General features: G+C 36.4%; 1 protein-coding gene across 2 annotated transcripts in view; it reads left to right on the top strand.

Annotated features, from left to right (window-relative positions):
• The window catches only part of PACRG (parkin coregulated), a 509,483-nt gene that overhangs the window by 279,393 nt on the left and 207,239 nt on the right, over positions 1 to 22,851 (top strand). For both annotated transcript variants that reach the window (XM_032407524.1, XM_032407522.1), the window contains exon 3: positions 10,223 to 10,394. In XM_032407524.1, the coding sequence (XP_032263415.1) occupies positions 10,223 to 10,394 (172 nt within the window). The remainder of the gene's footprint in view (positions 1 to 10,222; positions 10,395 to 22,851) is intronic.

Below are 22,851 nucleotides of genomic sequence, written 5' to 3'. Positions count from 1 at the left end.
AAACACTAGATGATTCCGAGGAATCTAACACAGTCAAACCCATAGAAGCAGAGAGTAGAATGGTGGTTCGTAGGGACTGGGGAGAATAGGGAGATGCTGCTCAGTGGGTAAAAAGTTTCAGTAATGCAAGATGAGTAAGTGCTGGCTATTCTTTCTTAAATGGCATTTAACCATGTCAGCCCCTTGTTTGAAAACGATCTTTACTTTGCTCATGCCTGAAGTATTCAGTCTGGACACAGTGGGCATAGAAGGCACCTTCCTGCCTCCCCAACATTATCCATTACTGAACTAGGCATTGTCTCTTGACAACACTGTGCCCAATTCCTGCCTGCATGCCTTTACTCCGTATGCTCATCTCTTCCCATCTTGCAAGGCTCATCAAGATCCTCCTCCCCGATGAAACCTGTCCTCTGTATTCCAGCCCATAATTATCTCTACTTCCTATATGCCAGGGCCTCTTCCTATATACCCTTGGTATGTACCCTCATTTGGCATTTAATCATGCACCACATTGAAATTTTACTTAATTTTTTTTTGTGAGTGTATTATTTTCTTTTCAGAGAATAGAGGGAATTAACATCACTTAGCACATGCTATCTCATTTAATCCTTATGATAACCCTGGGAATTAGCTATCCATTTACAAAAGGTGAACTAAGGCCCAGAAAGGCACAGTAACTTTCCACTAGTCAGAGTTTGAAAATGATGGAGCTCTGTACATGCAAGTGATGGGTTTGAACCTCCCTCTGCCAATTACAAACCCAAGCTGCTCTCCATAAAGGCAGTGTGTCTCTAATCCATTCTTTCCACAAACTGAGAATATTAAAACATGAATCCTGGGAACTAAGTCCTATTTCTCATATTTTTTCCTACCCACTAATATCCCCATCTCTCCTTGACTTTCAGCACAGCACTATAACTAATGTAAGCTCTTCACTATAATTTTTGCTTTAGTTTTTTTAGGTGAAATTTGACTAAGAAATAAGAACTCATGAGTTTAAAGAACTTTAATAAATTTGTATCTAATCCCTGCAAGATAAGTACATAGCAAAATTATATGTTGATGTAAGAGGCAGCCAATACTGCCATCATAACAATTTCTTCTTAAAAATTGCTTCATGACATGAACGTCACCTGAATTAATCCTTTCCAATCCTCCTTAATTCTACTGATTTGGTTGAGTGCATTGAAGTTCACAGTACATTATCTAGTTCAAGGAGAGGTTTTGTAAATTAATGCCATGTTTTGCAATTAATACCAGTGGTAAAAGCCACAAATGATCTGTTTTTAACTCTGTCCCAACTCCTAAATCTGCAGGACTTTTCAAGTCTACCATACGTTTCTTGCTTCTCTATTTGATTAACGCTCGTTATCCCAAAATAAAAGTACCTTCTCTCTACCTGTGACAAAATTATACTATTTTTAATATTACATAGAGATGTGATAAAGGAAAGAGAAGCTTCTATATTAATACATATTTTGCTCCTTTTATGCACTCTTGGTTTTAAAAAATACTAATTTTAAAATTTTTAGGAAATTCCTTTAACTTTATGACAGGTGACAGAAGGTGGGAATGTTCAAAGCTACAGAACAAGGGATTATTTTTTATTTATTACACTTGAAAGTATCACTCATTGACTGCAGCAGTTAGGAACATACAATCCCTGGATAATAAAGGTTAAGTGTGCATAAATTCGAGATCTGCTTACAACTGACCTTTAGCTGTCTTGTTAGCACTTTTGACAGAAACTTAAAATAAGGTTATTCCATAAAATAACTTGATTATCCACTCTCAAGTCCAGATTTGTTACTCAGTAATTAATACCTGCCAGCTAGACAGAACCTTCAATATTTGTAATGAAACAACAAGCCATCAAGATAGTGAAAAAAGGTGAGCAGGTCAAAGGAAAGAAGCACCAGGCTCTGATCCTCACTCTGCCACTGCTTGGAATGTGGTCCCAACATGTCACTAAGACTCTCCGATCTGTATAGATTAAATTGGACAGACTCACCAACTTTGAGTTTGAGTTTGCCCATCCATGAGTATAGCCAATATATTCATTTGTTCACAGAACACTGTGCCAGTCCTCCATTTGTGTTGTCAATAATATTTTGTCATTGTCTCCATAAAGTCTTATGCATTGACTGTTAGTTTTATTACTCATTGTCTTAAAGGGTTTGTTTTGCTTCATTTCTTGCTATTGTGAATATTTTAAAAAGTATTTCCTATGTAGTTTTTAGTGGCATATGGATATGCTATTATTTTTAGTGTGGTGATCTTCTATGCAGCAATTTTTCTGAACTCCCTTACTAATTACACTTGTTTGTAGATTCTCTGGATATTCTATGTAGATAGCTATATCATCCTCACATACCAAGAGTTTTGTTTCTTCTTTGCCAATATTCATACACATTTTATTTTCCTCATTAGCTAGAACCTCCAGTACAATGTTGAAATGACACCAGTCTCCTTGCCTCCTTTCTATGGCTTTCTCCATAATGAGAATGTTCCTAAAGTTTTTCCATAAAGTATGATATTTGCTGTAGGTTTTTCCTTAGAGTTATTATTTTTTAATGAATGATTTCATCAAATGCTTTATCTGCATCTAAGGTGATCTCATTTTTCCTCTTTGATCTAAAAATTTAAACATGATATTGAAGTATCCTGGTTATTTCTGCAATACAGCCCACTTGGCCATAATTTTGAACATGTCACTGAACTCAATTTGCCTAGTACTTTATTTTGATTCAGTGAGAGTGGACTGATCATAGTGGCAAGGTTATGCTGGCCTCCGATTGCGAGTTGTATCCTTTTCCTTCTTTTTCTGTTCTTAAAAAGTCTTTACAGATGGGCATTTTTCTATTTTTTAAGGTTAGGTGATTTCACTGTGATTCAATTTTAACATGTTATTATTTCTATAAGGATTTTCTCTTTAGTCTCTGAGTGATTTAAAAGTGTTTTTAAATTTCCAAATGTGTGGAGATTAAAAGTTTGCCTATACTTTTCTTCAGAAAATGTAACGCATATGACATACTTTGGAATTTCTTGAAACTTACTTTGTGGCTTACTACTATACAGTTTTCTAAGCTGTCCCTTGTACACTTGTAAAAAATGTTTTATCTAATTATTGAATGCAAGGTTTTATATAGGTCCATTAAGTAGACCTTATGTCTAAAACTTGTCTAAATTGGTAACCTTGTGGAAAGTTAGTTGGAAGAACGTCTCTCACCTTACACCAAGAAAAGTTACAAATGGATTCATATTTCAATATAAAGAAATCATAAAAATACTAGAATAAACCATTATAAATTGTTTCTATTCTGCTACAAAAAGGGGAAAAATCTTTTTTTTTTTTTTAGGCTGAAAATGCTGTTTATTTAATTATTACAATAATAGTCATTAAATTATTACACGATTTTGTGCTTGAATATGGAGAGATCTTTCAGCCTGAGCAGTTGAATTTTCATATAATTTTGTAATGTATGATGACAAACAAAATTTTTTTTCATTTGGACATGATTTATTATATAAACACCTTTAATATATCTTGTTTTGAGATATATTCTGTTTTTTTAAATTTTATTTTATTATGTTATGTTAATCACCATACATTACATCATTAGTTTTTGATGTAGTGTTCCATGATTCATTGTTTGCGTGTAACACCCAGTGCTCCATTCAATCCGTGCCCTCCTTAATACGCATCACCAGGCTAACCCATCCTCCCCCCCCCCCCCCCCTCTAACCCCCAATTTTTTTTTCACAGTCCCTAGTCTCTCATGGTTCGTCTCCCCCTCCGATTCCCCCCCCTTCATTTTTCCCTTCCTACTATCTTCTTCTTTTTTTTTTTTTTAAGGTATAATGTATTATTTGTTTCAGAGGTACAGGTCTGTGATTCAACAGTCCTACACAATTCACAGCGCTCACCATAGCCCACACCCTCCCCAATGTCCATCACCCAGCCACCCCATCCCTCCCAACCCCCACCACTCCAGCAACCCTCAGTTTGTTTCCTGAGATTAAGAATTCCTCGTATGAGTGAGATCATATGATACATGTCTTTCTCTGATTATCTTATTTCGCATAGCATAATACCCTCTAGTTCCATCCATGTCGTTGCAAATGGCAAGATTTCGGGGTTTTTTGATGGCTGCATAATATTCCATTGTATATATATACCACATCTTCTTTATCCATTCATCTGTCGATAGACATCTTGGCTCTTTCCATAGTTTGGCTATTGTGGACATTGCTGCTATAAACATTGGGGTACACATACCCCTTATTATAATGCTGGGGGAAAAATCTTTTTAATGATGACTCAAAATTCAGGACCCCACAAAAGATTAATGAATTCTAAAACAAAAGTCTGCATGGCAAAAACAATTTTTTGAAACGTTACGTTTCAAAATGTTTGAAATGTTATGGAAGTAACATACAAAAGTTGAATCTCCCTAACATAAAATAGCTCATTTATTGAATACTACATCTGAAACGAATGATGTACCATAAGTTGGCTAATGGAATTTAAAAAAAAATGAATTTGAAGGAAAAAAAGGCTCAAAAAAGAGAGAGAAAAGGAAACAAATGTCAATGGGTATCCAAAAAATGGCAAAGGATATGAAAATACAACTCACAGAGAAGGATATACAAATGGCTTTCAAAAATATCTTTAAAAGGCTATTATTCTCACAGTAAGAGAAGTGGAACTTAAAACAACACTGAAAGAATATTTACCTATAATATTGTCAAAAACCAAACTGATAGCCTTTTCTTCGAATAAACAATGGAAAACAGCTACTGTCATTTATTGTTGATGAAAATATAATTTAATACCATCCCATGAAGCACCATTTGGCAATTTCTGTCAAAATTGTAAATATATAAAAATATATACCCTTTGAGAAAGCAGTTTCTATTCCAGGAATTTATCCTATATCATATTTATTATTTCTTTTTTTTTAACCATACCTTTTTATTTTTCACTTTTCTCTGATTGTATTTTGAATGTGATTCTTATAAACAAATTTATAACTGAAGTTTATTTTTTCTTTTTTGACAATTTCTTAAGAGAATAAGATAATTTATACTTAAGATGATTACTTATATATTTGGGTTCATCCTACATATTTTCTCTTCTCCATGGGTTTTTCTGTTTTCCAAACATCCAGGTGGGATGTTTGACTAGCCTTCCATTAGGTCAATAGAGCTCTATCCACTTCCTCTACTATATTCTGTTCTCTGGGAAGTTAATTCTATTTCTGTTCTTTTGACTGGTATTCTTGCACTTTAATATACTTAATTAATTTTGAAGTTAACCAGTCACTTTATTTTCATCCCTATCAATGCAAGGACATTACTTTGACTCAGATCACTGTCCTGTCATTTTCTCTACTTTTCCTTTCAGTATTATGACTTCACTTTGTAACCTCATCGTAATTGATGATTAAAAAAAAAAAATTTATAGTCAATGCTTCTTTGGTCTTATCCATTTGTTCAGTTTATTTACTGTTATCTCTTGCATCTCATTTCTTTGTCCTGTGTTCAGCTTATATAGTACATTTTATCCTTCAGTGAGGACAATGATCTCTGGGTTGAAAAAACAAACAGAAAAAATCTCCATCTTGGCCAAATACATTTAGTTTGTCTTTATCTTGCATGCCAGTTTAGCTGAGTATGGCACTGAAGATTAATCATCATTGTTCCTTTAGCGTGTTGAGGGGTTTTTACCATCTTGTGGCCTCTATTTTCTTAATGAGAAGTGTAATTTCAAGCCCAATTTTGATCCTTTATATGTCATCTATCTTTTGTTTCTAGTTGCTTTTAAATCTTTTCCTTGACTTTGGAGTTTTATAGTTTTTCTGAAGTGTCCAGATTTGCATCTTCAATCTGAAGATTCACATCTTTCTTCAGTTATGATTTCTCCAAATACCTCCTTTCCCTGTCTCTCTGGAACTCCCTGGGGTCGCATGGGGAGCAAGTCAGATGGGGGTTTTCTGGTGCTACCTCTGCATTGGCTTTCCAGGTTCTGTGACCCAGACCCCTCCTTCTCTTTTTGTCTGTGGTCAATCTATTATCCAATGACTGGATTCTGAAGTTAATGCCGCTCTATGTCCTTCGGAAATTTTATTCAGTTCTTTTCTAAAAATATTCTATGTTTTAAGCACTTTAAAAAATTCTTTTTTTTTTAAGATTTTATTTATTTATTTGAGAGAGAGAGAGCACAAGCAGGGGGAGGGGCAGAGGGAGAGGGAGAAGCAGAAACCCTGCTGAGCAGGGAGACTGACATGAGGCTTGATCCCAGGACTCCAAGATCATGACACTAGCTGAAGGCAGACACTCAACCTCCTGAGCCACCCAGGTGCCCCCACTTTAAAAAATTCTTTTCAGATTTTATTCTGTAATTTCTAGTTGCTAGTTCAGAGCTCATTCCCATGTTCACTGGTCTATTTAGTCTTTCTTATGGTGGTTCCATCACCATGATGGTGGTAAGTTTTAGATGGGGTTGCATTTTCTGTGGCAGCCCTATGAACCTAGCTCATGGGAGTATTAACACTTTCCATTTGCTTTGTCTGGGCCCCAGAAGTTTCCTTTCCATGGTCTGGGAAATGGGAAATTATATATATATATATATATATACACACACACACACACACACATATATATACACACACACATATTTTTTTTTTTTTTTACTTTAGATTTCTATTTGGGTTTCTGTTTCTCAAAGGAGATCTTTTCTGTTAAGAGCTTTGTCACACGCTCTCTTTCTCTTTCCACAAGTTTTCTTTGTCTCTACAAACTCAAGGAGAGACTTTCTGGTTCCCTTTCCAAGGTGGGGCAACCCTTGTAGGGCCCCAGTCCTATGCAAGAGTCTCAGCTTACCCCCCTTCTCTTGCAAAATGCCCTGTTTTCCTGGACTCTGGAGACATTAAAACCTCAGTCCCAATCTTGAGATCTGATCTGTATCTGCTACTCTCTTAGGTCAAATGGCACCACCTCTGTGACTCTGGATTTTGTCTTTATCTCTAGCATCTGAGGATTTCCTGACATAGACTTTGCATTGAACACATTTTGGTGTTTTTTAGGCTTTTTAGCAGTCTAAGGATCACATTAGTCTTGTCTGCCGTCCGGTGTGAGGGCTCCTTTTTGACATTAAAGAGCATTTTTCATGCTCAAAAGTCTTTTTGCATCAAAAATTTCATGCATTAGTACATAATTTTAACTATATATTCAGTATCATTGAAAAAGCTTAAAATGACATTTTTAAGTTATTTATCATAACCACATCTACATGCATTTGAAAAATAAAAGTACATCCATGTTTGAAATGTTACACACACTATCCACAGACAGTGCTTAATGCCTATATAATTTGTAAGCCCTCTTGCAGTAACTCACCTGCTTCCTCAAAGAAGAACAGTGGGGCTGAGGCTTTATTTTATAAATGCCATAGTAAGTCCAAATGAAGTCATAATATATTAATAGATAATTATACTTTTTCAGATTAATTTGTGATTCTAAGCAAGATCTTCAGTTCTTATGATAACAGATATTTCCAGTTATATTGTATTTGCTAATTGAAGCAAAGATATGGAAAATGTAAGAGTAAGTTTCTAATTTGAGTTTTTAATAAAAATCACTAACCTCATTGTGTTTCTGACCTTTCAGTATAGCATTACTACCTTACACATTAAGGTATACACAGTATAGCATTACTACCTTACACACTACCTTACACATTTGTTATGGGGATAAAAAGTTATATATGATAGTCCGAGTAAAGTTAGAATTTTATTGCTTTTGACCAAAGGTCACTGTAAGATTTAGAGATAACTTGTGAGTACTGTGTGATCTTTAAAAAGTTATAAAACATAAATTTTAAAAAGAGAGAGATTCTGTGAGTAAAACTACTTGATGTTTCTGGAGTTAACATCCAAGTGGTCATCAATCAGTATGTTACTGTGTAATTTTACCTGATGTATCTAAAATGGTCCTTGTTCTGTGTCCTACTTCAAAGAGATTTCTTTTAATTCTGGATTTCTTGCATAAACTTTGAAGAAAGATTCCCAAATTTTACAAAAGTTTGAAAACTACTATTTTTATAGTAATACTAAAGAAATATAAAGTGTAATATGTCATTAAAACAAGTTATCCTAAGAGCAAAATGATTTATATAACTGAAGTTTATTGCTGAATAAACAGTAAAAATGACCTTTCGTAAGTCTAAATGAAGAAAAAAACCCACATTGATTTAGAAGAACTCTAAAGGATAATAGTCACCATGTGACAAATACATGGACAAAGACAAGGGATCTCCTTACTTTTCTTTAAATTTTAGTTTTAATCTTGAATTATTCTCAATATCTAGATTTTTGAAAAAAGAAGACCGTGTGTTATTACCAGTATATTACTTATGGGGCCAAAAAATAAGATGACAGAAGTTAAAATAGACATTGTGATAAATGTGAGTGACTTAAAGTATTAAAATAAAAAGTCCTAGATCACATTAAAATATAAAATTTAATAATTTTCTATTTATAGGACACATATGTACAAATGTGACAGTGGGCTAAAAGAATTAGAAAAACATCAATAATATAGAAAAAATATAATACAGATGACATTTATATTATGAAGTTAGGCTACAAGGTAAAACTGATAGTAACACTGTACCTTTTGGAGCTGAATGATGTAGCAGTACCTTTTAGTTGTCATGAGGAATGAACAAAATAGTTGTACAAAATAGTGTTCTAAAATGTCTTCAAATACACAAAAATCCTTGAAGGCTGGCATTGGATAAAAATTCCATAAAATTTTACTATGAACAAAGTAGATTTTATGAATGTAAAAGGAATATAAAATGAAATTGATGTCCATATATACCTCCCTCTCGGATTCATTTTCCAAGCTCAATTCCAAGAGGACATCTAAACATTCAACTCTTGACTGTTTACTTCCTTAGGTGGCTGGGCAGTCCATGAGCAGACTGGAGACAGACGTCCTTCTTGGGGAACTGCAGGACATTTGATTCAATCTACAGTAGGCACTCGGGGATGTGCTGGACGTGTCACCAGTTAGTCATCCCCAGGGATAGGCAGGCATGTGGCTAGAGACTCCAAAAAGCTGAGAGAGAGCTAGAAGGTATAAGAACCTCCTAATGTAAAAGGCAGTTTCTCTGAGGTCTTGATGGGCTCCTCACTTAATTATAAGGTGGTAATTGAAAGCTGGGTGCATTCATAAGGACTTGAAGACCTGGGGAATTTGCACCTCTCACTGGAAACGCTGCATGCATCATCATCCTTAGCTCTGTAAATGGATTGTGTCCTCAGTCCGAGTCTGTTGGCTTCTTTCCATTCATGATATCACCATCACTTCTGTCACCTTGCAGGTAGCAAGTCAGGTCATGGATACTCTAGACAGTGAAGGACCCAGGCTAGAGGCTGGAACAGATCTCCAGCAGCTCGCAACACATCTCTTTTCTCAATCCCAGAGCTTTTGTTTCCGTTCGCAGTTGGTGCTGGATGCTTTTACAAAGATCAGGACAAGAAGTCATGGAGGCATTATTGAGGGTGAAGGATATAGCAATGGAAAAGTGATATATCTCTGTTCCCCAATGGAGCAGCCAAGAGAGATTGGGATATTCTGATTTTGTTGAGGTGACTTGAGAGCACCAACATTCTCCTTATCCTGCAGGATCCAGGGAACATTCACACAATCCTATTTTATCCCTCGCTCTCGTACTTGCTAGGTCCTGAAAAGACACATTTCACAAGAATATACTGGTGTGCCATCCCTATTCGATTCCTGCTGGAAATTCAGATGCTAATCTCTCTTCAACTGTTTTGTGTTTTTTTTCATTCTGTTCTTACATATATCTTTTCAACATACATACGGTGGACTTCTTGAATCCTTTTCAATATTACATTTGTGCCAAATGGTAAAATACTAACCAAAGGACCGCAAAACAAGTATCAATGTTGATTATTTATTATTTATTATTCCAATCTGTTAAAATGTAAAGGTCAATGACTGTGACCCCATTGCTAATGGAATAAAGACATGCTGATGTACTTTAGGTTGTTAGATGAGTTGCTTAATAAAATTTTCCCAAAGTCCTGAAGAACGTGCTCCTCCTAAGTCGGTGACAGCCTCATAGCTGGTCTGGCCATGCTTCGCCCCATTGCTGTCTTCACATGGCATTTCTTCTCTCTCCTTTCAGGTAGAAATTGAGAAGCTGGATTACCATCATTATCTGCCTCTGTTTTTTGATGGGCTCTGTGAAATGACATTTCCCTACGAGTTTTTTGCTCGGCAAGGAATCCACGACATGCTGGAACATGGGGGGAACAAGATTCTTCCTGTCATTCCACAGCTCATTATCCCGATAAAAAGTAAGTGAACAGGTGAAAAAGCATCATTCAGCTTAGAAGGTGCCGCTTTTTGACAACTCGCTAATTAAGCAATAAAACACAACAGATTGAGGCTATCCCCCGGTTTTGCAGGAATTTTATAGGTTGACGTACGGGGCCAGACATCCCAAATCTACTCTATCCCATTATTGATACTGCACTGAAGCTTCCCACATAAACTAAATTGCACAGGCTTTATACTAATTTAAAATGCTTCCCAGTAATGACACAAGCATTAACATTAATTTATACACGCGGAAGTAAAGGATGTGTCTTTGCATTCTACACCACCAACTTCCAAGTTCTTTTCAAATGACATCCCTAATTTTTAAATTACAGTATAAACCCAATTATGTTTAGGATCTTTTAGGTAATAGGATTAATAATTTTACGAAAAAAAATTCTGGAATGGAGAAGAATTAATGTTACCAAATATTTGAATTTTTTTTTTATCTGTGATAGGTTACCTGGGGAAATTCTAGAGTAACCCTGTCACTGACTTTCTTTCTTTGTTTATAGGATGAAATGCTTTATTTCTATGGCCAGGTTCTTCAGACATGAATCTCTTTGGACTAGTTGTCTAAAAGCAGCCCCCTCCCAAAGTGTTTCTGAGATTTTCATTTGCCAGTAAGACAGTCTATAATGACTCCCGAACAAGCCCGGCGTTGCTCTGGGTCTAGCCTCCTCATCTCGCCCCACAGCTGCTGCTGACCCTTATAATAGAGCCATCATCCGGGGACAAGGGTCCAGGAGGGGATGGCCGGCCTCTCCAAGGTTGGAATGGCCAGGCCTAGGCCCTCACCACCCACCATGACACCCCAGGCTCTGTGCGCACCAGAGTTGCCCATCCATACTGCTGCTGCTGCTGCTGGAAAGCAGAGGGGTGGTGCTGAGCACCTCCTGGGCAGGGACATCCCACCCTTTCCCAACTGCCCTGGGCATTTGGCCTCTTCCCCCACCGCAAGCTCTGCCTCACTCCCTAGTCCAGGGTGAACCACTTCTGGCGTGACTGACTGGACACCTGTGTCTCCTAGGATCTGGGGGAAGCCCACCCTCACTGTCTGACAGCTGCTCTTGCCATGTGCTTTGACCAAAACAAGAACTAAATAGTTCAACATTGGGTCATTTCCTACACCTGGATTATTTCGTCTTATCTATGGTGACCTTTTTATTGATTTGAATTAAGTTTCATTAGAATTCTAGATTTTTGGCCATTCTGCTGTCACTGCTTAAACTAAATCAGCTCTGAAACTTGCTCTCATGTTTTTGAGATTTTGTAAGAGATCTGTAACTGACCACTCCAGATTTCCAGCAAGACATAGAAGTAAACCCAAGCAAAAGGACAGGCTACCTTCTGTGAAAAGTAACATGGGAAGAGAAAGGACACTTTAAAGCAGCTTCCTCTCCCCTCATGCATCAGCTGAGTGAAAGGCTGATCTTTGAAGTCCTTCAGGAAGGACATATAATACTGAGTGGCAGTAAAATCCTTTCCAGATGTGATTTATTCTAACAGTTCACAATTTTTGAATATGTTAAATTCTAGCTGAAATGCTGTATTTTATAGAGAATGCCCTACAAATTTTATTGACCAATAAAAAGACCCAGAACATCCTCCCCAGGAACTGTCTTTAGAGGACATGATCCTTTGCCTCCTGCACTCAGCAGAATAGCAGGGACATCCAGAAGTCTGTTCTTTTCTTTAGAAGACTCTGTTCTTGTTAGGATCACTGTCTTCTCAGGACTTTTTCACTCATATCCATTGAAAACACTAAAAGGTAGAAAGAGAGTTTCTAAGTAATATTTTGATTATACTGTTTACAGTTAAAACATACCAAAGTAGAGCATTGCAGACCAAGGTGAATTGATTTTCAACTTTATTTGATCTGTATTTTAAAGATATTTAAATGAGTTAAGAGAAGTGATGTGTTCTAAGGACAAAATTTACAGTATATACGTACTAGAGGTGATTTGCTCACAAGTGAAGACATTATTAAGAATTCAGTAAACATGTTTTGTCAGGTAAAATTAACTATATATGAATTTGATAATTCAAGATTCCAAAGGCAATGAGAATTTATTTTGGTAGATATCATTGCTTTTCTTCCTGGGCTTCCACTATTATATACTGATCCTGAATCTAACTTGGTTTGCTTCTCAATCTACTTACATCACTAAAACCAAATTTTTCTCAGGAAGGAATACTGATTGTGCAAGATCATGCACAGTGCCAGCACGGTGTAAAATATAAGCTGTGTAAATGAAATCTTCCGGGGGAATTCTGGATTGAGGCCAGTTGATCTGGAGGCTGATGCACATAATTGGCATAACATGTACGGGCATGTGTACATGATTTTTCAAGCTGTACGATTAGTATAATTTTGACTCTCTCCAAGGGCAAAAAGTAACCTTACCATCACCAGCTAGCAGTTTTTGAATAGTTTTCCTCGAATTCTAACTAATATCTATACCAGTAAAGCAAAATACATAAACTCCCTACAAGGATAAGAACTGGACTGAGCTGCCTATCTACTTCCAGAATCTGGGGTTGACTTCAGCTAATTACAAGGCTGATCACACATTCAGTATTTCTTGGCTTTCTAATAGGAAAGCAGGTAAGAAGACACTTTTTCTTTCTCCTTTTCTTTGTTTCAAGACCCCAAGTGAGGTCATTCAGTAATAACCAGAAAAGTGTGTATCTCATACTTCATTCCATTTGTGTTGTTTTATGGCACAGTTATAGTTGCTTCCCTTTCCTCCCACTTTTTGATTTCCACCTTCTTGGGTTATTCTGGGTCAGAAACTTCAAAAAATACCGGTATAAAGGAGTCAGGGTTGACAATGGAACACTGATTGCTGACAGCAACAGCAGAACTTTATAGGGCAAGGATGAGATGAACCCTCTCAGCCATCTGAACTATGGGATGTAGGTTTCCATTTACTCCATCCGGTTAGGAAAACACACATGCATCAAAATCCAGCAGAGCAATACCAGGAAGGAGCCTCTAGAAACTCTGCATATTAAACTCAGAAAGGGATTCCAGTAATGGCCAGGAGGACAAAGACGCCAAGAGCAACCACAAGCACTGGGTTTGGGAATCTCTGTCTTCAGTAGCATTAAGAGCAATCACACCAACACCGCCGCATGGTGCCATTCATAAAAGGCTGCTACACACAAGGAAGGAAATATCTCGAACAATGAAAGGAAAAGAATACCTCAACGACATTTAGTTCAGGAGCCAGAAGAAACCCATAGAAACTGGTTTGGCATCCTCAGGACTCAGGAAGATATAGCATCTAGGAGACAGAGGCAGAAACCCACGGGGGTGGGGTGGGGAATGCTACACACAAAGAAATAAAAGTAACTGGGGTTAAGAATTTTACCAACAGTAAATTCCAGACAACAATGAGCATTGGAAGAGAACAACCTTGGGTATGTTTCATCCCATACACATGAGTAGAAGACCTGATGTACATAACAAACTGCATGAATACTTGTTAAAAAAAAAAAAAGACTCATAAGTAAAATGTCCACCTGTCTCATACAAGTAGTTACTGAGAATATGCTCCAGCTCTCAGGAGGTAAAGCCAAGTTCAGGACCCCGAAATTAGGATGTCAGAGTGTGAAAAGCAGCTAACATTAAAAGCCACTAAATCTAGAGTTAAATTTAAATAGTTGATGGAAAAGAGTTCCAAAACTGCATGAAATCTCACGTAATTATTTTGGAATAATGTCTCTAAAAATCCAAGGAAATTGGGTATAAGCCTTCAAAATCATGGAAAAGATCTAAGTAGTTAAAACAGAACCTACATGTTAAAATGACAAAAACTGAACAGACAGCAAAGAGGTGCTAGTGTCAAAAGCATAAACTAAGGTGAAAATCATGAAATCAAATAAATTAGCTTTAACTTGAAAATTAACTTTCAGATTGGTTTGTGGAAAAAAAACTGTATATAAAACTAAATAATACTTGACTAGTTTAAAAATAAATGATATATTGGGATGAAAGAGAAAAAAGGAAGGAAGAGTTATTGTAATTGTAGAAAGGTAGAAGTTAATGTAAAAAATTTCACAGGTATAGAGGATCAATTTATATCGATAAAAATATTCTAGGTAAAGATGTAATTGGTATAAGCCTTAGTTCTCGGAAAAACCATGGCATCATGTTTAAAACAACAAACAGCTACTTAAATTAGTCGTTTTTTTGCCTGTGGAAGAAGAGTAAATCTCTTGACCCTGAGACAGAGTGATGCTGGTTCTTCTTCCACTGCCTGACCTTCAGCTCCAAGATCTACAGTCTTTACCAATCCAAGTGGACAGACTGCCTCTAACGCACCATGTCCCAAACTTCAGCGTGTGTATTAATCACCTGCAAGTGTGTATGAATCGCTTGGTGAAATGCAGGTCCCACACAGCAGCTGTGAGATGGATCTGGGGACTGGATTTCTAAGAAGCCCCCAGTTGATGCTCTGCTGCTGCTGCAAGGTCAAGGAACAGCTGACCAAGGCCAAGATGACACTTGACACCCCAGATCCTCCCACAAGATGCTGGGAATGAGAACAAGGTAGGGAATGAGCTGGTAGAAACAGATGAATGATCATCTTCTATCTTACATTTAGGGTATCAAGAGATGTTGCTTCTTTCATGCTGTGAATAATTAGAAAAATATAATGTTAAGCTTTTAGGCCTTAAAAGTAACCATTAGTGGGTTAAAATAGATGGTCATCATATGAAGTAGTAGGGAAAGAAAAATGAAAAATTAAGTTAAGGCAATAACTTAAAAAAAAAAAGCCAAGGTAGAATGTAAAAAAACAAAACAAAACAAAACAAAAAACCCCAATAAGATGACAAAAGGAAACCCAAATAATTTGTTATGATTACAGATAAATGGGAGAAATGATCACTAATCACAAGAAAAAAGTCTTGGTTTGGGAACTTTGAGAGGTTGTTCCCACTGTTTGTTCCCAACTGTATGGTTTTGGTGGAGACTGCCAGTTACCAAGTAATGATCAAAATTTAGCTCTCACAACAAAAGCAAAAATAAACAAGTTGGAACTATATCAAACTAAAAATCTTCTGCACAGCAAAGGAAACCATAAACAAAATGAAAAAGCAACCTACCAAATGGTAGAAAATATTTGCAAATCATGTATCTGATAAGGGGTTAATATCCAAAATATATAAAGAACTCATACAACTCAATAACAAAAAAAAGATCCAATTTGAAAAATGAGCAGACTGAGGGTTCCTGGAGTGGAGGGGAGTGGGAGGGATGGGGTGGCTGGGTGATGGACATTGGGGAGGGTATGTGCTATGGTGAGTGCTGTGAATTGTGTAAAACTGATGAATCACAGACCTGTACCCCTGAAACAAATAATACATTATGTTAATAAAAAAATAAAATGAAATAAATGAACAGAGGATTTGAATAAACACTTTTCCAAAGAAGACATACAGATGGCCACAGGCCTGAAAAGATGCTTGATATCACTGTCAGGAAAATGCAAATCAAAACCACAATATCGCCTCACACCTGTTAGTATGGCTGTTATCAAAAACACAAGAAATAACTTGTTGGCAAAGATGGAGAGAGAAGGGAACCCTTGTACACTGTTAGTGGGAATGCAGACTGGTGCAGCCACTATGGAAAAAGGTATGGAGTTTCCTCAAAAAAGGTAAAAAAGAACTAACATAATGATCTAGCAATTACGCTTCTGGGTATTTATCTGAAGAAAACAAAAACACTAATTCAACCCACAGGTTCACTGCAACATTATTTATAATTGTCAGATATAGAAATAACTTAAGTGTCCATTGATGAATGAATGGATAAAGAAATTGTGGTGTATATCTATGATGGAATATTACTCAGCCATAAAAAATGGGGAAATCTACCATTTTTGACAACATGGATGGACCTCAAGGACATTATGCTAAGAGAAATCAGGGAAATACAAACACCATATGATCTCTTATGTGGAATCTCAAGAAATTAAAGCAAAACAAAACAAAAAACAAGTTCATAGATACAGAGATAAGATTGGTGGTTGCCAGAGGTCGGGTGTTGGGAGTGGGAGAAATGGGTGAAGGTCAAAAGGTACACACTTCCAGTTATAAAATAAATAAATATAAATATATAAAAAATAAAAACATATAAAATAAGTCATGGGGATGTAATGTACATCATGTTGACTATAGTTAATACAGTTGATGTTTAAAAATTGCTAAGAGAGTAGATACTAAAGCACTCATCACAAGAAAAATTTTTTTTTACTATATGTGGTGACAGATGTTTACTAGGCTTATTGTAGTGATCATTTTCTAATTTATACTAATCAAACCATTACATTGTACACCTGAAGCTAACATAATGTTATATGTCACTTATATCTCAATTTTTAAAAAATGTATCTCTCTTTCACAAACTTATCTTCTTCCCCCCTCCATCCTTACAATATAGTTATATCACAATTTTGGTCAGATTAATAATCAATTGTTACACTATTGTGATCACATCAGTCCTATTCACTACAAATCACACATCTACTATGATTACATTTCTTTCCTTAGACAACTTGTTTTGCTTAGCACTGATAATTGTCTCATTTAGTTTGTATGATTTGTATATGCTTACTATTTTTTTCAAATATTTTAAGATCTAGCAAATGAATGTTGTTTTTCAAATGTTCAGAACATCAGGCAACTTATCAATTTTCTTTCTTTTTCTGGAGACTTGGGTCCTTCCACTCTCCATCTTTCTGTTCCAATCTGGTCCCAGTGACCCAACAGTATTGTTACTCCTCTCTCAGGTTTACTGTCTTTTTCCTTAACTGTTTGTCTTGTTTTCCTCATCTTTTTTATAGTGCACATTTCCCAGTAGTTTCCTGTAAGTACATGAAAAGTTTAGTTTTAATCCTTGTCTGGAAATCCTTCTATCACACTTGATTATTAGTTTGGCTATGTTGAAAATAGTGTTCATTTAGAATTTTGAGGTCTTGTCTCCCTTGTCTCACAAGTTATTACCTTGCTTTGAACATCTTGATGCTATTGGAGTTTTTGGCAATTTGCCTGTGCCTGTTTCTCCCAATCTCTGAAAGCTTTCTGGATGTTCTCTTTATTTCTGGTGATGTGAAATTTCATGTCAATATGCTTTGATGCGGCTGTGTGTTTCTTCATTGTACTGGGAAATTTCAATTTAGAGACATAGGTCTTTCAACACTAGAAACCATTCATGTATTCTTCCTGTAATAATGTTCTCCCTCTATTTTATTTCTCTGTAATTCCTGCATATATATAAATTATATATAAAATTATTATATATAAATGTAAATATATATTATGTATAAATTATATATAAAATTACTTTGTGGGTTGATTCTCTAATTCTGTCTGTAATTCCTGCATGTATAAACAATATATATAATTATTATATATAAATATTAAGTTATATAAATTATAATTATAGAAGTTATATATATAAAATTATCTTGTGGGTTGATTCTCCAATATCTTTATCTTTTTGCTCAGATTTCCTGATTCTGCTTAGTTCTACTTCCTGGGAAATTTCCTTAACATCATCTTCCAAAACTTTCATTGAGTATTTTGTTAGTTACCATAATTTACTTTTATTCTGATTATTGCTTCTTAATAGTATTTTGTTTTCTTCTTTATAAATCCGTTATGTTCAGGCTCCTATCTCTCTTTGAATGTTTATTATCGGTTTTGCAGGGTCTGGTGTTTGGTTAGAGGGTTTTGCTTCTTACCTAATTACATTCTTTATTCATTCTGTAACAATGAACTTTCTTTCTGCTAGCTCTTAAGACTCTTAATCCTACATGCAGATCAACAGGACAATATACGGGCTAAGAGCATAAACTATGGAATCAGACCAGCCAGCTTTTAATCTGGCTGTACCATTTAGTAGCCATTGGACCTAGGGCCAGTTGTTTTACTGCGTGTGATACTGTTGCTTGGTCTATAAAATGGGAATATTATTATTAATATTATATGACATGTCAACTCATTTTATGAAGCTAGCATAGCCGTGATAGCAACAAGTTCATTATAACACATTACAAGAAGGAATCTTCTAGGACAATCTCATCCATGAACATCAATGAAAAATTTCTAAACAAAATTATGAGAGAACCAAATCCATCAATATATAAAAATTATAGTATCTCATGCCAAAGTTGGTTTTATTACAGGAACATAAGAGTGGCTTAATATTAGAAAAATCAGTTAATGCAATTTACATTAGTGTATTATGATGATGGCAAAATGCATTTGATAAAAACCAATACCTATTTATGTTTTTTAAGATTTTATTTATTTATTTGAGAAAGAGAGGGAGAGTGAATGGGAGAAGCAGGCTCCTCGCTGAACAGGAAGCCCGACATGGGACTTGATCCCAGGACCATGAAATCATGACCTGACCTGAAGGCAGATGCTTAACCAACTGAGCCACCCAGGCGCCCCCTCTTTGGGTTTTTAAAACAAACTAAGACTAGAAGAAAATTCTCCTTAATATGATGGGAATTTTATCAATCAGAACAGGCTAGGTTATGTTGAAATAACAACCAATCTCCAAAATCAAAAGCTTAAAACAGTAAGTGACTTAGAATGAAAGTCTGTTTCTTACATGTGCTAAGTGCCAATTTCAGGTTGGCAGGGGGCTTGTTCACAGCAGTTGCTTAGGGGCGTAGCCTGGTGGATGTCACTGCTGACAGCACTAGAGGAAACAAGAGTCCCAAAGGATCTCTTTCTGGCAGATGAAGTGCTCCATCCTGGAAGTAACATATTTCATTTCTATTCATTACTCATTGGCCGGATCTAGTCCAGGGCCCATCCAACCTCAGCAGGCCAGAAATTATAATCATACCATGGACATTATGAATAAGATATTTTAAAGTCTCTGGGTTCTGTTATATTCTTCTGAAGAGTACTTATTCTGACAGTTAACCTGTTCAACATAAACTTCAAACTTTGTCTCCCTGTGGTAGACAGCAATCAGAGTTCTTCCGTCTCTCAGCTCTGGCTCATCATCTGGGCCTGCTGGGATCTCTTGCATGTGTATAACCCTTAGGGGTTAGCTAAAGCTGGGCTTTCATGCAGGTTTTTAGTTTACCTGCTCTTTGGGGCTCTTTCTTCCAGGATTACCCACACACACACACACTAACTTTCTACCTGCTGTGCCATCCCAAAAGTCTCATCTTTGACATCTCAAGCCAGTATTCCTGCTACTATCTTGTGCCCCAGGCCACATACCTTAGCTATTAGAGGCACAAAGCTTTCAATTCACAAATCTTAACTGATACACTTCCCTCTTTCAAGGACAGACTCCTCTCTACTTTCAGCCTACTTTAAATTCTTTGGCATGACCTTCAAGGATTCCTTCTAAATGTCTGGCTGCAAATTGTTTTTGACCTTATCTCTTATTACAGTTGACCCCTGAACAATGCAGAGTTTAGAGGCGCCAACCCCCTGCATAGTTGAAAATCTTGGTATAAGTTTTGACTCCCTCAAAACTTAACTACTAATAGTCTACTGTTGACTGGAAGTCTTATTGATAGCATAAACCCTTGATTAACACATATTTTGTATGCTCTAAGGATTTTATATTCTTATAATAAAGTAAGCTAGGGAAAAATGTTATTAAGAAAATCATAAGGAAGAGAAAATATGGTACTGTACTGTATTGATTGAAAAAATCTGCATATAAGTAGACCCTTGCAGTTAGTGTTGTTCAAAGGTCAACTATATTTCCCTTTGTGTGCCCTGTTAGCTATAGCCAAACTAAATGTGCTATAAAATTTCTTTTCTAATTCTGTACCTTTGCTTTCTTTTAAGAATGCCCTCTCTCACATCCCCCAGGGTCTCAATGGTAAGGGACCTTCAAAGCTCAGCTCAAATAGGAATTGTTCTTTGAAGCCTCTTCTCTTTCTTCTCTCCCTGCTTATCCTAAACTCCAGCCCTCTACCCACCCCACTTTCCCTCCCCCACAGAATTTTATATCTTCCTTTGTTGTGTCACTTAGAACATAATCTTAGTAAGTAATATATTCCCAACATCATCTAATGGGCTTGCTAGTACATCATCAATTCATCAAAATACTTGCAAAATTAATTTGATCAGGTGCATAACTGTCATCCATATGAAAATCTGTATAGGTGTCGTAGTCAAAAGTGTGAAGTGGCCATTTGGGCTTGCCACTATAATGTCTATCATACAAAAACTATTTTGTAAGAATCCCTAATCTCAAAGAGCATAAAGAATATAATGACATAATGCTTTCTATTTACAAGAGAAATTATGTAAGTGGTGAGAGTAATTTTTTGTTTATTCATCTTACATTCTCTCATGTGATTCTTTTTGTTTATAAGCAGAAACCTACATTTGTGAGATGGTCTACTAGGAGCCAAGTTGACTCCAGCTGCTAAAGAATTACAGAAATATCACTGATCTACAAATAGCACATAAGACAGTGGCCTCATTAGGAGAGCTCTAATGAGTTGAGGTCACCCAGCTATAAAGGATAAACATGCACAGACACAGCTAAAGAAACTTAACATTTAAGTAGCAATAACATTTTAAAAAGCAAGATATTCTTGTTAAAGAATACTCAATGGAAAAAATATACCAAGTAAGGATAAAACATGAGAATCCATATCACAATATAAAAAATTGTTTTGAGAATTCTACTTAATTAGGAAGGAACAAGTACAACTGAAATGCATTACTCTTTATTTATGATCTAATAATTTTACTTATATACCTTGAAATTGCCCAGTTAAATGATTTTTAAAGCAATAATAACTATAAAAAAGTCATGGTGTTTAACTTAAAAAGAAAATACCTAATTCTGAAAATATGGAAAAGAGGTGTATTAAGATTATTTTGATTACCAAATCCAAAAAAAAAAAAAAAATTCAAATTGTCAGGTTTGCTTGATGACTGACATAACTGAACAATCCAGAGATGGGTCTCATTTCAAGCATGGTTTAATCTGGTGGCTCACCACTGTCACTCTCTGCTTTGTTTTATGCAAGATCATCTTAAAGCTGGCTCCCTTCTTGGCCTCTGAATGTTCCAAGTAGATCCAGGGACTACATGCTTGCTTACTTACTTACGTATACCTGTAAGAAAGCGAAAGTGTCATTGCCCCTGAATTTATTATACCACCTAGGGGCACATGCCCAGCCTTGAACTGTGGTCAAGGGGATGGAACACACTGACTGGATTAACCTAGGTCATGCAATCATAGTACTGGTTAGGGGAAAGGAGAAGTTAGTTTCCCCAAATAACATGAATTCTATGTCAGAGACATTTACTGAGCACCAAATATCTAATAGCTCCCCAGCATTTCTGTTATGCAGTTCTGTGGAAGCATGGGACTAACTCTGCCAATGGGCTGTGAATGGAAGAGGTGTGTGTTCCCTCCAAACTAAGCTTTTCAGAGCCAATGCACTGTCCTCCTACTCTCTCTTCTCCCCACCCTGTGTTAACCTGAATTGGATATCTACCATGAATGTGAAATGGTCCTTTTCCATGTGAAGCCAATGAGCCCATAGGGTTAATCTATTGCTGCAGCAAACCTAGCCTATACTGACCAATTCAGATTCCCAAATGAGAACCCATATCTATAGAGGGAAATGGAATCTGCAATCTTATAGCTTAAAATATCCATTTTATCAGGAAGTCACCTCCATCTTGTGATCTTTCAGTAGCTGATGATAAAGACCACACCTCTCTGTCCTTTTTGAGAATTAGTGTGGCCACTGGAAAGGGACCTGGCCCTTGCTTCCACCACAGGCTTTACCATTTTGTGCAGATTAGTCCAACTCCTTGAGCTCAGGAGATGAGTCTGCATCTCCAGCTCTGAATATTTCTCCTGAACATGTTCCAAGTCTGGCTCCATTTCTACCAGGGCTTGGTGAGATGTTGGGAGGAAGTAGGGTCTAACCACCCTGAGCACAGGGCTTGAGCTCATGCAAACCAGACCCCAGCCTGCCATTAACTAGCTGTGTGGTTTTGGCAAATGAATTATGTCATTTCTCCCAGGGGATTATAAAACCTACTGCCCAGAGATGATGTAAGAATTAGCCAATCACATGAGTAGAATGTTTAGCACAGTGCCAAGTCAAGGTGGTAATAATAGCAAATTATCATTTTTACCTTCTTGGTGTTCCTTCATGGTCATAGCTCTGCCGACTTCCTAACTTTGGGTCATTGAAAAATTAATAGATTTGGATTCTATAACTCTCATCAAAGTTACAATAAAAATGTTAGATGGAAATGGATTAGATCAAGTAGCGACCTTGGTGGTATTGCAGTAGGACCAAATCATCAAGGCATATTGCTTGGATTCAATTGCTCACACAGGAGGAAAAAAAAAAAAAGAAAGAAAAGCCTAACTCAACCATTTCTGTGCCTTGCCTACAA

Source organism: Phoca vitulina, unplaced genomic scaffold, assembly GCF_004348235.1.
Source record: "Phoca vitulina isolate PV1807 unplaced genomic scaffold, GSC_HSeal_1.0 scaffold9, whole genome shotgun sequence".
In the NCBI taxonomy this organism is placed as follows: Eukaryota; Metazoa; Chordata; class Mammalia; order Carnivora; family Phocidae; genus Phoca; species Phoca vitulina.
The sequence above is the reverse complement of the archived record's forward strand: the minus strand, read 5'-3'. Positions and strand labels throughout refer to the sequence as shown.